We start from the raw sequence: 15,216 nt of genomic DNA, 5'->3' as shown, positions 1-15,216 counted from the left end.
TAAAAATAATTCCATGAATTCTGTAAACCATTGCATAAATGCTATAGTGTAAAAAAATTTAAACAAGTGTTAACAACTTTAAACAATTCACTACGAGTAAATGATTATGCATTATAAATACTACCTTCTGGGTTAAGAAAACTCCATCCCAATAACATTCTCATCTAAACACTCGAACATACAGATTGGGGCTTCCATAAATTAATTTGTATGAAGCGTCCACAAGGAGTCGAGGTCTTCTGCCCACAGCGACAGACGGTGGGATGATGGAGTGTCACCGCTAACACCGAGCACGCAGGAGCTGACACTCGGCAGCAAGAGCCGCGGCCTCGCCGAGCACCGTGTAGCTTCAGCTGCTACGCCCAGCACCCCCTTTTGTCACCCGAGTGCGGGGCGGTGACACCCTGAGCCCGGCCCGGCCCAGCCTGGGAGGCCCGCTCAGCCCCTCAGAAGGCCAGGGCCACCCGGCCGCTGGGGGGCAGCCCAGGAGCCCCACCCCGGTGGTTCTTTGGTCTTGCCACCACACCTGTCGTCAGAGCCAGCAAGTACCTGGGGGGTGCGCCTCCAGTTTCCGGAACCCCACAGAGAGTACTGACCGGAGTAGCTTATAAATACACCTAAAGCTTAATTGTTCCTGTTTATAATTTGAAAATGTCTAGGCTAGATGTCGATTACAGACATTGTCCCGTTTGCCTAGAAGGCCAAAGGCCTGCTGTGGGAAACAAGTGCATAAATATTAATAAAAATAAAGAACTTTAAACAGTGATTACAGTAGCACAAAATATACGTAATTTCTAAGAGCTAATAAATCATCACTATAATTAGAAACAAAGGTTCACCACAACTGAGTCAGAGTTACCGTTAGCAGCGGGCGAGCTGCATGGAGCCATGGACCCACCTTTGAATGACAGCTTTCCCATCAGTGTGTCATTAAAAAAAGGTTTTCAACCTCTCACTATAGTAAATACATTCTAATTTGGTCACTGATAAAAATTTTTACCTAGTCACTTTGCACTTTAAAAAAATGCTATATAAAGTCTTTGGCACAGCCCTGGGCAGGCGGGCAGGGACAGCTAGTCCCTTCTGGGCCAGGGCCCAGTCCCCGCTCCGTGCCTGCAGCAGACTCCAGGGAGATCCTTGCCCTATCTACGTCTGCAAGTAAGGTCTCAGCCAACTACAGACAGCTTTTACTTCCTCCCGGATTCCTCGGAAAAGTGACCCAATGCAGACAGGAGAGACCGAAGCCAGCACTGAGATCTGACCTGTTCCCAGCAGCCCTGCTGCACCCTGGCCCTGCACCGCCCTCACGGTGGCCAGGTCCTCCACCACCTTGTGGTCACGTGACCACAACACCTGGACGACAGACCTGGCGACAGTGTCTCCCACGCGGGTGGGCGAGGCTCCAGCCAGGAAGCCCACTGTGAGCTTGGGGGAGGGGAGCATCCAGGGCCCTCCCTGCTGCCCTGCTGCCTCGCACGCTGGCCGGGTCCAGAGAGGAGGAACGCGCCATCCCCGGCTCTCCAAGGCATAGGCACTTGAGCGGGGCCTGTGGCCACAGGGCTGTCACTGACGCTGCAGTTACTGTGCACACTTTCAGGAAGTGAGTTCCCGTCATAAAATTTCATCTACATGTATATGTCTCTCAATAATCACTCTGCTATAAATACTATTGGTTTGCACTTAATTTGAAAACTGTAAAAATCCTAGGTATCTCTCACTACTAGATAAATGCTCACTTCTTAAGTACTAATCTCAGACAGGAACTAGCATGGCTGCCGTGATACGGGCTGAGAGACCAAGAGGAAGTGCTCTGTTCACAGTACACGTGTAAAGCTTCATATTACCGCATATTAAAAACACGAACCTCAAAGCAGCTCAGAGCAACTTGGAACCTCTGCCTAAACTCTTCCATCTACAAAGTGCTTCTCGGGACTCGAGCTCCCAGGATCCAGTCACAGTGGCGTCAGGACCACAGACCCCAATGGGTCACCCTGCCTTCACGCCCCGTGGGGCACCAGGGTCAGCGAGGAAGAGTCTGAGGCCATGGGTGGGCCGTGCGGGGCTGGGGTCCCGACGTCGGTGGCACCAGGAAGCGGACGAGGCAGCCGTCACCAGGGCAGGGGCTGGCCCGCGCAGTAGGCGCACTCGGGGGCGCTGGCTGCGCAGGGCTCGCAGAGCACGCGGTGCTGGCAGGGCCGCAGGACGGCGCCGGCACGCTCCCGGCACACCACGCACTGTTTCGCCCGCAGCTGGAAGATGACCTGCGGGCCAGGCGTGAAGCACCATTAGGCTGGGGCATTAGGCTGCCCTCCTGCGGCCACCCAGGAGCCAGGAGGGGGCGGGAGGATCCACCACAAACCTCCGGGGTGGGGCTGGGCTCCCAGAGCCTGCGCCACCACAGGGCGAGGGGAGGGGAGCTGGGCAGGCGGCCCGTGGAGGGGCCTGGGCAGGATGGACGCCGGCTCCTGAACAGCCTCCGGCGAGAAAAGCCAAAGCCCGTGTACAGGCCCCTCGGAGATGAAGTGTGTGCAGGCCGGGCCAGGGAAGTGACATGCGTGACAGGCAGGGGCGGGGAGCCCCCAGACGCCCCGGGCTCTAACAAAATGCCTGGTGTGGAAGGGTCTTCCTGCTGAGCCAAGGGCAGCAGGTTCAGCACTACAGCAGGGGGGTGACCAAGGACCCTGGAGGGTGACCCAAAGACGCGGGTGACATGGCCCCTGTCCAGGGGGGCACGGTGGCTGAGAGGAGGCAAAGGGGGAGTGGACGGAAGCTGTACCGGGCCCCCCGCCCCACCTCGGTGCTCAGCCCGCTGGTTCCTTGAGGACGAGCCTGGACTCACCCCGTCCACCGCCTCCAAATCCAAGCGCAGCTGACTCTGCAGCGAGTGCAGCTTGGGCAGGGGGATGGCACCGATGTCGCTGCAGCCGCTCAGCCCGGGGAGCGCGGAGGCCAAGCCCCGGCCCTCCAGCTCCTCCTGCAGCCGTCGGAATTGCGCCTCCACCTCCTCCTTCTTCTGCAGCGCCAGCTGCCGGGCACTGTCGGCCGCAAGCGCCCGCTCCTTAGCCTCCTTGGCCTCCCGCTGCCATGCGTCGCAGGCCTGAAACCCAGGAGCCGAGGTGACCCTGCGGAGCCGGCTCCCCGCCCCACGCCCTGCTCAGCCCCGCGCCCCGCCCCGTGGGCCCCGCCCCCTGCCCCGCCCGCCCGCACCGTGGCCCCCCCAGCTCACCTGCTTCACCTGCTGCCAGGACTCCTCCCACTGCCGGATCTTCCTCTTGGCCTCATCCAGCTGCCTCCGGACCCGGGCCAGCTCGGCGCTGCTGGGACTCACGCCTGAGGAGGCCGCGGGGCCGGCGTTCAGGATTGGGGACGGGCTGGGAGAGAAGCTGCCAGAGACGAAGTCCCAGATGCTGCCGGGGACGCCGTTCAAGCCTGAGTGTGGAGGAGCTGGCGTCAGCCTGCTCGAGCTTGGGCCTCTTGGGCATCCCCCCAGCCAGCTCTGGGGACCCCAGCCCTGCCCCCCGACAAGGACGCCTGCGCCATCACTCGCCCCAAGAGCTGTGTCGTGGGGGCCGCGGAGCTCAGACCCTGGTCCCAGAACCCTGTCCACACTTAGGACCTGGAGGACCCCACAGGGTTTCTGGTTACCTGAGTGACATCTATTGACGTATGTGACATCAGAGAGTAAAACAAGCATTTAAAAACATGGTTTCTTTAAAAATAACAATAAAAACATTGTTTCTTTTAAAACAGATCACAAGTTTCCATTTGCAGATGGATTCTGCAAATCCATCTGCTTCTGTGCTTGGCCTCTGCTGACTTCGTGCGCCTGGCAGCCTGCGACGCGAGGCGGGTCCCACCAGAGTGGCGTCCTAGGGCGGCATGGGGTCCCAGGCACGCTGATCCCCCCAGAGGTCCAGGTGCGAACCCCAGGCCCTGTCCCCAGGGCACGTGCAGCCGAGCAGCGGCAACAGGACATGATGGACTGCACTGTGGCTCCCCCCACCCTGGGGCCCCACGAGGCCACTCACCGAAGGAGTTGTAGGACGAGACTGAGGGGCCCAGTGCTCTGGGCTCCGACTTGAGGGGCGGCGGCTGCTGGGGGGGCGTCATGGCCGAGGAGATGAGTGGGCCCGGCAAGGACTGGGAGAAGGAGCCGAGCGGGGAGGCGGACAGGGATGAGGAAGAGTGCAGGGATGGGGAACGCGGCAGGCAGCCCGGGATGGCCACAGGGGCAGAGCCCCCCAGCGACCTCTGACCTGCACGGAGTTGGGGGAGTGGTGTCAGGTTAGTGGGAGGCGGTTGCTGCAGCCCCAGGGACCAGACACACAACAGGAGACCCTCTGCCCTGGAATCTCCCGGCACTGCCCAAGCTGGGGGACTCCCACCCAGGTGAGAAGGCCACACGTCTCACCCCTCAGATGCTCTCTAGGCCCGCCTGGGTGACCTGTCCACAGGCACAGTGGTCCCAGAATGTTTTAGGCCCCAGAAGTGGTTTTTTTTAAGATCAGAGAAATTAAAAAAAAAAGATGAACTTTTACATTGAAGAAAACGATTCAGTATCTGATGTGAACTGTGAACCTATTTGTCTTCATACCAATGTTGTGGTTACTCGTCTCCTCGAAATGGCCACAAAGGCCTGCCCCCGACTCTGTAGGGACTTTGGGGTGGGGGGTGCAGGGAGGCAGACAGGACCCCTCCCACCCCAGAGGCACAGGGGGCGGTCCTGGAAGGCATCGGCTTAGGTGCTACCTGTGGGTCCCAGGTCACGGCCGTCGTGTTCCTCCAGGTCCTTATCCGGGGGCACAAGGCTGATGTCACCAAGGTGAAGGTCTAAGGTGGATCCTGCAGGACAGATCTAGTGTCACCGAGGGGGGATCCAGGCTCCTGTGGCGGGGGGACCCACCTGGGCTCGGGGTCCACCCCTCCTATAGCCATGGCAACACAGCCCTCATCTCGCCGACTGAGCTTCTGATCATTTGGTAAAATCTGACCGGATCACATGCCTGCCTAGTAAAGAAAATCTGAGGAGGGCGACGTCCATGGGGAGAAAGGGGCTCACGGACAACGCGGGGGGGACCTGCACTGACCTCCACCCCAGGGCCCAAACCAGGTCCCGCAAGTGGGCAGGGTTGTTTCCCTCCTGTTCTGCTGGGGACCCCTGTGCACCCCCCCAGGCCTGTCATAGGGACAGGGGAAAGGGCCGTAGCCCCCACTGTCCCCACCTGACACGCCCTCCAGGCCCTGGCACAGAGTGGGACGCTGTCTCAGGACGGCCAAGGTCAGGTCCGCCAACCCCCCAAGTTCCCGTGGCCCCATGGGGGCAACTTGGGGGAAGTGTGGCCTGGGGACCAGGGTCCAGGAGAGCAGGAGCTTCAGGGACAGACCCAGGGCCTGAGCAGCCACCCAGCACAAGCCACAGCCAGGTCTGGGGAGACGTGGTGATGCTGAGGGCCCAGCACATGGGAGCGCTGCCACCCCAGATCCCTTCTGCCCCCAGCCCTGCTGGGGTCCACTCCAGAGCACCCCCTCCAGGAGGCTGGGGCCTCTCTGGCATGGCTCCGTCCTATGCCCCCTGCTGGCCACAGGGCCCCACAGTGCCCCTGATGCCTGGTGGACACACCGAGGCCCATTTCAAGAGGCCCCAGACTCCAGCCCGGAGTGGACAATGGGACCCTCGTCAGGCCTGCCTGCTCTGGGTCAGCCTCCCGCCTCCGCTCCCAGCTGCCCGGTGCCAAGTGGCAGAATTCCTGGATGGCAACCGACAAGCAGCAGAGAGCTGCGCTTCCGCCCAGGCTCCTGGGGCCCACCCTCCTGCCTTCCCAGCGGGGAATCCTCAGTGGTCCTCAGTCTGCGGATGCTCTGGCCTCCCCAGCGCCTTGTCCTCCTGTGGTCGTCCCTCCCCTGTATTTTGTGTCCAAGTTTCCTTCTTCTAAGTACATGTTATATCATATTAGGACCCATCCTAATGACCTCATTTTACCTTAATTACACCAGTAACCATCCTAATGACCTCATTTTACCTTAATTACACCAGTAAAGACTTTTATTTTTCACTTTTTGGTGGGGGGCAGGCTGCACTTCACGGCTTGCAGGACCTTAGTTCCCGACCAGGGGTTGATCCTGGGCCCTGGGCAGTGAAAGCGAGGAGTCCTAACCACTGGACCACCAGGGAATTTCCTGCAAAGACTTGTTTCTAAATAAGGTCACATTCCCAGGGTCAGAAGCAGACAGTGCAGGGCTGAGGCAGGCCTTTAATTTAACCATCAGTAACTGGGACCACCCATCCTCACCAGGCTGTTCTCTGTGCCCAACAGCGCCTCCTGCAGGCCTGGGGCTTCAGGCCTCTAAGGACCCCTCCTGCCTCGGTCAACTCTGCAAAGGGGGCCGCCTCTGGCTCCCACCCTTCCTAAGACATGATGGCAGGCCCCTCAGGCCCTCACCCAAATCCAACCTGAGTTGGCTGACCCCCACGTCTTGCGATCCCCAGTTTCCATCTCACTCTTCAAACTGTTGCCCCAGCCTTGCCCCCCAGCCCTGAGTGGTGCTCCTAAATGCCCCCACCGCCACCCTCCACCTGTCCTTCTTCCCTCCTCTGCCTGGGGCCACCTCCTGGCCTTCCCGTCCTCCTTGGCAGCCCCGCAGCCCCTCCTGTGGCTGTCACACCCGGACACCAGTTACCTCTGTGGTGCTGACCTGCAGACACCAGCTGTCCTCCAGCGCGGCTGCATCACTGCCTGCCGGCAAGGGAGGACCCACAGCAGCCCTGGCCCCTTAGCAAACTGTGTGCGCGGTGCCTCCCTCAGGCTGCTGCACCGGCACCCACGTGCTGAGCAGGAGCCCAGCGTGGCCCTCAGCTGCTCCCCCCCACCCCCTTAGGGCCCCCATCTCTGCAGGCTGCCCCCAACCCTGACCTCTTCTGTCCCAGGAGACTTTTAGGGATGCCAGCCCCTTCATGTCCCAAGCCCAGCCTCCTGGAAAAGACGCACCCCCCTCAGTGACTGGTCCACGCTTCCCAGCAGGACCCTCTCTCACCCTCACCCACCCCGGCAGGGGCCCCTCTCTGCCTTCACACTGCAGCGCTGCTGTGGGCGGCAGCTTCACACACAGCTCCCATCAGCCCCAGCACTTCTGAGAAAACGCCAAAACCCTTTCAGAATCTCCCCCTGCTAGATCCCTTCAAGTCACCTGGACCGTGTGGTCCATCTCAGACCCAGACCACTGCGGGCTGACGTGCAGACTCACCTGCTGTGCATAAGCAGGGTGACCCACCCATTGCATACTTGCCCCGCACCACCTCCCCAGGCTGGGACATGCCCGTCAGCTGGGCCCAACAATGTGGACTTGGCCCTTCACCCTGCAGTGGGGGGATCAGGTTGGCTTCAAAGCTGGCAGAGTTTCAGAAACGTTTTTTTGACTAACAAAGGCATGTAAAAGGAAGGAACGGATGGATGGATGGAAATAAACTGAGCGCAGGAGCCTTTTTCACCTGGAAGGCATTTACTTCATCCCACTCCCCCACCCCCACCCTGTGACTCAGCACAGAAGGACCTTGCTGTTGCCCTGCCCCCCTCAGGTGCAGCCAGGGCACAACCGGGACCAAGTCTCACCTGACAAGCCACAGCCTGTGTGGGGTGGTGGCAGGCGCCCCCGAGAAGTGTCCCAGCCCCCAAAAGAATCAGTGCTGCTTCTCTTGTCCTACTACACACCCCACTGCTCCCTAAGATCAGACCCAGGTTCTGAGATGTTCTCTCAAAAGAAATGACTTTTAACACTCAGAATCTACGTGACTGAGTCACCTGACCTATAACCTGCCGTACCTGACCGTGTCAAAATGCCAGGAACTGCCCAGACATTAGTGAGCAATTAGCTGAAAACTGCTGAGTAACAGCCCTGACAAAGCTCAGTTCCCAACGTGACACAGCACATCTGAGGGATGCCCAGGTCCCCAGGACCAGGCGACACATGGGGACAACTTACAGCGCAAGGAATTAGAGGCCAGAATGGGAAACCCTGACCCGTCACCCCCTGGGGCGGGCCAGGATGCCCCTGGCTGGCTGTCCTTCCGCTAATTGCTGGATGGACACGCACCCGACAAAGCGGCTCACTGCTGGTCTGAGTTCCCCATAGCGCAGCGGCAGTTCGCAGCAGGACAAGGCAGGGACCCTGGGAGCGGGAGACCCACCCACGCTAGGCGATGCAGGTTTCCCTGGAGAGCCCGGTGGATGGCGCCCACGCAGGGAACACCCGGGCGCCCCCGCAGAGCAGGGTCCTAAAGACGGGAGATTTGTTTTGGCCTCATTCCGCAACCCCTAAGATCCTGGCACGGACCCCTGGCTGTCACACCTGGTCGGGACGCAGGTGCCGCAGACTGCTACGAGGGCCACTGGGAGGGGAGGGGGCGGCCGGGGTGGCGAGAGGAAGAAGCGGATGCACCGCACCTGAGGGGTCACCTGGCCCGCTTGGGGGGACGGGAGTTGGCCGCCTGCGGGGAGGGGATGGGGGGTGCATCTAGCGGGGGGCAGATGGCGCACCGCCCCATCCGCAGCTCCGGGGAATGACGGCCCGCACCTTACCGGAGCGGGGCTGACAATGCTGACTCACCGTTCCCGCACCCCGCGTTGGTACCGCCGTCACCGCCGCCGATTCAAACGCGGCCCACTCCCCGCCTGCCCGCGCCGGCCCCGCCCCTGGTGACGCAAACCTGAACACCCCGCCCCAGACGGGATGCCCCGCCCCTGGTGTCCCGCCCCGGTGACGTAAGCTTTAGATCGCCCCGCCCCTAAAACGTCCCGCCCCGGTGACGCAGGCCCCTGGGTACCCCGCCCCGGCCCCGCCCCCTGGGTACCCCGTCCCACTGCCCCGCCCCGCCCCTGGCCCCGCCCCCAGGGTACCCCACCCCTGGCCCTGGTCCCTGGCCCCGCCCCGCCGTGCAGACAGGTGCTTGCGGACTGGTGCTCGCCTCGCGGCTCCACGTCCTCGGAGCTCCGCGTCCTCAGAGCACAGCGTCCCCACCGCCCAGAGCACGGGCCTTCGGCGGGGCACTCCACCTCTTCGCACCAGCACCTGACTCTGCCGGCGCTGCAAGGCAGCGTGCTGGGACCCCGGGCCCAAAGTGTGCGAAAACCACCGCGGCGAGGGCTGCTCTGGTGGGTTAAAGTGGGATCTCCGCGAGCCCTGTCGCCGGCCGGCTGCTCCTACCCTGCCCACCCGCAGCGGCTCAAGTAAACGCTCAACCTAGCGCCCGTGGGTTAACAGGCCGTGACCCTGCCCTCAGCTGCCCACAGCCTTGGGTCCCTCCCTCCCGGGTCCCACCGTTTGCCAGCCACCTGGCAGTGAACTCTGCAGGGCTCCACCTGTTTGTGTGAGGTGGAAGGCAAGGGAGAGGAACCTGCCCAGTGGCCCTGAAAGGGCTCCACGGAGTCCATGAAAGGGGAGGTCTGTAAGGAGCACCGGCTTGTTTGAGCTGACTCTCAGGCAGTGAGTGCATCGCAGAGGTGCACCCCGGGGGACGCAGGGGCGGGGGGAGGAATGGGGGAGTGGGGCGTGGGGAGGGGGGAGGAAATGGGGGAGTGGGGCATGAGGGGGGGGGGAGGCTGTGCACTCCGGGTCCTGGGTGCCAACAGCGGAAAGGCCAGCCAGGGCCCTCCTCCCGGGGCCAGAGGGCAGCTCTGAACGTTCTGTGACTTCCCACAACAGCAAGGTGCCCACTGTCCAGACGGGGATCAGGGGACCAGCGTGACCTGGAAGGCGCCATCTCATGCACCAGCTCCACTCTTCCCTGGGCTTTCACCACAGTCCCAGCCAGGGCTCTGCGCCCCGACCACCGCCCCTAACCGAACCCCCACGTCCGATTACATGGGTGATTAGTTCACAAACCCACAAGGACGCCCAGCCGCCAGGGACGCCTTCCGCTCCCCACCCTGGTCACCGTCGAATCTACAGGCCCCCGTCATTTCTCTGAAGCCTCGGGCTCTCGGTGGTGCTGCCGCTCTGGCCCGCCAGAGGGCGCCATATCCCCTCTGCCGCTTGTGGCGCCCAGCGAGGTAGGCGCTCTCCCCGGGCAGCACGGCCGGAGTGGCAGGTGACCACCCGAAACGCTCTTCTGCAAAGGAGCGTGCGCACACACGCGTGCACCGGAAGGTGTCAAGGCAAGTGCAGAGAGGCAGCAGAGCCCCGGGCTTACCTGGGACGCCCTCGCCGGCACTGCCAGAAGGGTCGAGCGGGTGGGTGCGGGCCGAGAGGGTGGGCAGAGCGGTGGGCGAGGAGCCGCCTGAGCCGGTGCTGGACGCCAGACTGGACGCGAGGCTGGAACTCACGCTGGGAGCGAGGGGGTGACCCACTGCCAACACCGCAAGGTGGCTCTGTGCAAAGACACAACAGGATGAGCCAGCGCTGGGCTCGTGGACAGCAACGTGATCACGGCCGCGCAGTGACAGAGGACACTGGGGGACAGAGACAACAGAGTCACAACGGACAGGCCAGGTTGCTTCGCTCCCCACAGCAGACCAGAGAGCCAACTACTCTTCCAGATATTCTAGAGGGAGGGGCTTTAAACGTCTGGTTAGTTAGAAACTGTCGCTGCAGAATCGTAAGCTGCTACCACCCAGGGATGGGAACAAGTGCATCCAGAGAGTGTCATTCTTTATAGTGACAATAGTAAGAATCATGGTAATAGCGATGCAGAGCAGAAAGAAAGAAGCTCCCACGGCACGAGCAGACAGCCAGCAATGCTTCTGATGATTTCGATGAAATAACCTTGTAATCTCATTATCCAACAACAAAAATAAAAGATTGGGGCAATTCGCATTATCTTTATTTGATAGATTAAAAGGAAAAGAACTGGCACAATCTTGGATAAACAGCCAGGAACGTGGAGGGCACTGCACACAGTAAAGGCAGCAATAAAAATGAACCAGGACTGAGTCATGAAGTCAGGCCTCGGGGCTTTCCAAGGTCACCAGGAAACCAGGAGTCAGAGGCTATAGCAAAGTGAGACGGTGCGTTGTCTGGGCTGTCCTGTCGGGGCCCAGGGACTCAGGGTTCTGTGGCTGCAGGAGGAGACGGAGGTCCTGGGGAGGAGCGGACGGCACCCACACGCAGGAAGGGGTCCCCAAAGCAGCTCTGAGCACCAATTGCCCACAAGAGCCAGCAGGCCAGCCTCACGGCCATGGCGTCCCCTGGGCATTCCAGCAGACCCTTCAAACAAGTAGAAAGCTCAGGGTCCCAGGGTCCCTCTTAGATGGCTTTCCGATACTGCTCCCCAACCCCTGTTCACTGTCCCTGGAGCCTGGCTTGGGGACAGGACGGAGGGGGTCCCTGGGTGTAGGTGAGCACTGGCTGGTAGATGAACCTGGCCAGCCTGCTCACAGCGCCTGAGGGGGTATAGCTCATATATCACATCAGAAACTGCCCACCCCTCTCGAGGTGCCCCGCCACGCATCCCACTCCTCTCCAGGCCCTTCCTCCACAGCCCTGAGACCACAGCCACAGTGCCCTGTTGGCTATGCTACTGTTAACATTTCATGTTTCAGATTCTTAATGAGCAACGTCTCGATTTCAATATCTTTTTAAAAAGTCACAAAGTAACTGGGTTGTATTTTTACTTTCAATCATCCTGCTGACTTCAGAGATGGCTTCAGAACTTCCTAATGGTAAAAAGTCCTGATTATCTCCCTCTGAAAAGTCCCCTGGGAGGCACCCTCGGGGCACCAAGAAAACCAGCAGAAGAGAAACAGCAACACCCTGTCCACTTGGGGATTTAAAAGAAAGCACTGAGCAGAGACAAGTGACAATCGAGCAGAGGGTGTGTGCTCGTTGTCTGCCGACCAGGCCCCAGCCTTGCAAAGCTGGCGAAACTCCCTCCGCCTTTCCACAGTGGCAGAAAAACACGCGTCCCATGTCTGAAAAAAATCCCTGCTTCTCAAACAACTCGGTTAAACGAGCACACGGGAAGCTGGGTGGCACAGAACAGAGAGAAAGGGTCCGACTCGGGGGAAGCCTCCGTGTAGCCTCACAACTCCCGCAGAGGTGAGAACGAGCCCAGGTTGTGACCCAAGAGGGAGCCAGGCTCACCAACGGACGCTGTCGTGGGCTCGGCTGGAACTGACATGGGGGTCCTGACCCCCCTGTACCTCTGGGCGGGACCTGACTGGGAGTCGGGTCTTCACCAAGGGAATCAAGTTAAGACGAGGTCGTCAGGGCAGGTCCTGATCGACAGGACTCATGTCCTGATGGCAAAAGGACGACTGCAGACAGACACAGATGCAGAGGGAAGACGGCGCCCACTGGCAGACGGCAGAGGGTGGCCCCAGGAAGAACCGCCACCGCCGACACCCCGTCTGCAACTTCGGGCTCCGGACGGAACCGAGGCCTGCGGTTTAAGCCTCGGTCTGTGGGGCCGTCACCCACACAGAAGACCACGAAGGGCACCTCTTCTTTTCCCAGGGCGGGGGGAACCTTTAAGAGGCTTTGGTTCTGTTGTTTCTAAGGTACATTTTTTAAAACGTGAAAACAAAGGAAACACGGAACAGACGCCTCTATGGGGGCTGTGAGAAAGGAGCTGTCTCACAAGTGGACGTCAGCCCGGTCACTGTGTGAGGCGGGGGTGAGTGTGACCAGCTGCGTGCAGAGTCCTAACACAGGCAGAGGTCGGTTGCAGACAGCACGAGGTACCTGCTTGCCGTCCTGCTCGCTGGCCTTCTGGCTGCCATCGGCAGGTGACTCTCTCCGCTTTGCCTGCAACAGAAAACGCACTGGCTGTTGGAAGGAGAAGCAGTTGATCAGAACCCCAGAGAGACCTCAGCTCCACCAGGAAGGCAGGAAAGGCCAAGCACTGAAGTCCAGGGAACAGAAAAGGCTTTCAAGTCGCTGCTTCTGTGTCAGCTCTCCTGGGCTCCATTTCCCACGCCCGACATGGATCTCTGAGCTCTCGGCTGGTCTGTGTGGAGGCAGGTGAGAGGTCCCTGAACCCACAGTGTCAAACAAAGTGTCCCAGGCAGGGCTGCACCTCCAGTGCGGGGAGAGTCTTGGAAAGTCAACCCCTGAGGCAAAGGATGGTTTCCTGGAAGGTGATTCTCTGCCCTCTCCTTCTGGCCTGGACACAGTCCCCTCCCTCCCAAGAGGAGGGGAAGAGCTTCACCCCAGAGAACTCAAATCACTTGGGGCTGCAGGAGGCTGAACCTTACCACAGACTCTCTCCGTAACCCTCCTCGTCCACTATCCCCCCATGTCTTTGCTGCTGCTGCTGCTGCTAAGTCGCTCAGTCGCGTCCGACTCTTCGCGACCCCATGGACTGCAGCCTACCAGGCTCCTCCGTCCATGGGATTCTCCAGGCAAGAGTACTGGAGTAGGGTGCCATCGCCTTCTCCTCCCCCATGTCTTTACCATCCCGTAATTCAGCTCCCTGAAAGCAGAAACCCCTAGGTCTAGTCACTTCTTCACTATTTATCGCTCTCTGTTAAAACGGTAGGTAAGTCCTCAGGTCTGGCATCCCAATGAATAAATAATAAATCTTTCCTCCAGCTAAGCTGGCTTTGGTCAGTTTAATTTGCGGGACCCCAGACACTAACCCTGAAAGGGTAGAGGGGACCGTTCCCCCCTTGCCTGTGTGTATGGACTCCTGACTCCCACGAACCACCTTCTGGGGCTATTGCGAACGAGGACGGCTCTGCCTACAGCGTCTGGGGCCTGGACTTCCTCAGGGCAAACGTCGGCACAAAGCTGCCGTGAAACGCCCCGCAGGCCTGGGAAGTACTCTGGTTCCTGTGTCTGATCCTATGATGCGTGAGCCTGCGATGGCTCCAGTTACCCCGTCCTGTTTGGTTTCTGCGTTTGCAGGAGGACCCACGGAGGGCGGAGAAGTGATGCTCACGCTGGCCCTGACCGGGGCTCCTTCCTCCTGCCCGATGGCTCAACTCTGAGCCCATCTGGGTATCTTTGGTTTCCTAGAATTCCACAAGTGACCCTGCGACCCCAGTTTGGGCGATGGCGCCAAGGCCCTGACCCGGGACCCGAGATCCTCGCTCCACGGAGAAGCTACACTGTGAAGGAGCCAGGCCATCCTGAAACAGCTCCACTTGGCTTCCTCATCAAGTCCCAGGGCTCTGCCCCATCCAGGCCCCTCTGCCTCTGCCCTGTGCCGGGGACGGGGGTGGGGGCTCATGCTCCGCAACACCAGGAATTCCCATCACATTGGGCAGGCGCTGAGCTGTTCACAGACACACTGGAACGGGGCAGGAGGAGGATGGGAAGAGCAGTGCGCCTCTGGGCACAGGGCACTTCACTCACACTCAGCTCGGCTGTCAAAGGCGATGAGATCCTGGGAAACAGGGAAGGGAAGCTGGCCTCTAGTCCGAGCCCCAACTTGGCTTATTTATATTTTCATATTTATTTATTTTTTCATATTTATTTATTTGGCTGTGCTGGGTCTTAGTTGCGGCACACGGGATCAACTTCCCTGACCAGGTGGATCAAACCCAGGCCCCCTGCATTGGGAGCTCAGTCTTAGCTCCAGTCTACCAGGCCACCAAGCAAATCCCCTCACCATCACCTTAAATGAAAATGGCTCATTTGGGACAGCAAGACTCATGTTGAGGTCTGACGGTCTCCAAATACCCCAACCGACACATTCCCTTAGGGTCTTGACCAAACCAACGTCCCTGACCTCACGCCGAGGCGTGGGCCCAACTGACCCCAGCGCCTCAGATCCCACATGTTTCCTGGACTCTCAAAGTCTGTTTGAGCATTTGCTGAAAACATGGGGCAGAAGGAACAGCCAGTTTCCAGGTCCTGCTCCTGCCCAGGGGAAGGCTGGATGTTTCACTCTGAAACACTTTGCTCCAATCTTTTATTGGACACTTTGTAACATAGGAAAACATATCTGACTCCATATTGGATCTCTTTCACTTTAACATTTGTATTGTATTGCTTTTGCTACAAATTAATCACTAAAAGAATGTTGCCTATGGTCTGAAATCTACAGGCTAACCCAACCAACCACAGTCCCACTCCCATTTTAGTGCAAAAGAAGCCTGATTTCTAACTGGGTTCTTTGGGAAACGAGTCTATACCGTTTTCTTGGTCTACTGGCTTTCTGAATAATGTTGCTATTCTTTGCCCCAACAACTCAGCCTTTTGACTTATGACCTGTTATGATGAGCAGTACAAGGGATTCCGTAACAACTCCTTAGAGGATCTTACTAACTTCTCTCTCAATTT

General features: G+C 59.4%; 1 protein-coding gene across 4 annotated transcripts in view; it reads right to left on the bottom strand.

Annotated features, from left to right (window-relative positions):
• Positions 1-624: 624 nt before the first annotated feature.
• Positions 625-15,216, bottom strand: part of UNKL (unk like zinc finger) — a 32,347-nt gene continuing 17,755 nt past the window's right edge. For 3 of the 4 annotated variants that reach the window (XM_070362832.1, XM_070362833.1, XM_070362834.1), the window contains 7 exons: positions 12,673-12,735; positions 10,184-10,361; positions 4,750-4,842; positions 4,029-4,256; positions 3,227-3,429; positions 2,840-3,097; positions 625-2,261 (listed from right to left, as the gene is read on the bottom strand). In XM_070362832.1, coding sequence (XP_070218933.1) covers positions 2,109-2,261; positions 2,840-3,097; positions 3,227-3,429; positions 4,029-4,256; positions 4,750-4,842; positions 10,184-10,361; positions 12,673-12,735 — 1,176 coding nt within the window. In that variant the 3' untranslated portion in view covers positions 625-2,108. Of the gene's footprint in view, positions 2,262-2,839; positions 3,098-3,226; positions 3,430-4,028; positions 4,257-4,749; positions 4,843-8,601; positions 8,657-10,183; positions 10,362-12,672; positions 12,736-15,216 lie in introns of those variants that run through there. The other variant, XM_070362835.1, reaches the window with a different exon arrangement.

This window comes from Bos mutus, chromosome 25 (genome assembly GCF_027580195.1).
Source record: "Bos mutus isolate GX-2022 chromosome 25, NWIPB_WYAK_1.1, whole genome shotgun sequence".
Lineage (NCBI taxonomy): Eukaryota > Metazoa > Chordata > Mammalia > Artiodactyla > Bovidae > Bos > Bos mutus.
Note: the sequence above shows the minus strand (reverse complement) of the source record. Positions and strands in the feature narration are given on the sequence as shown.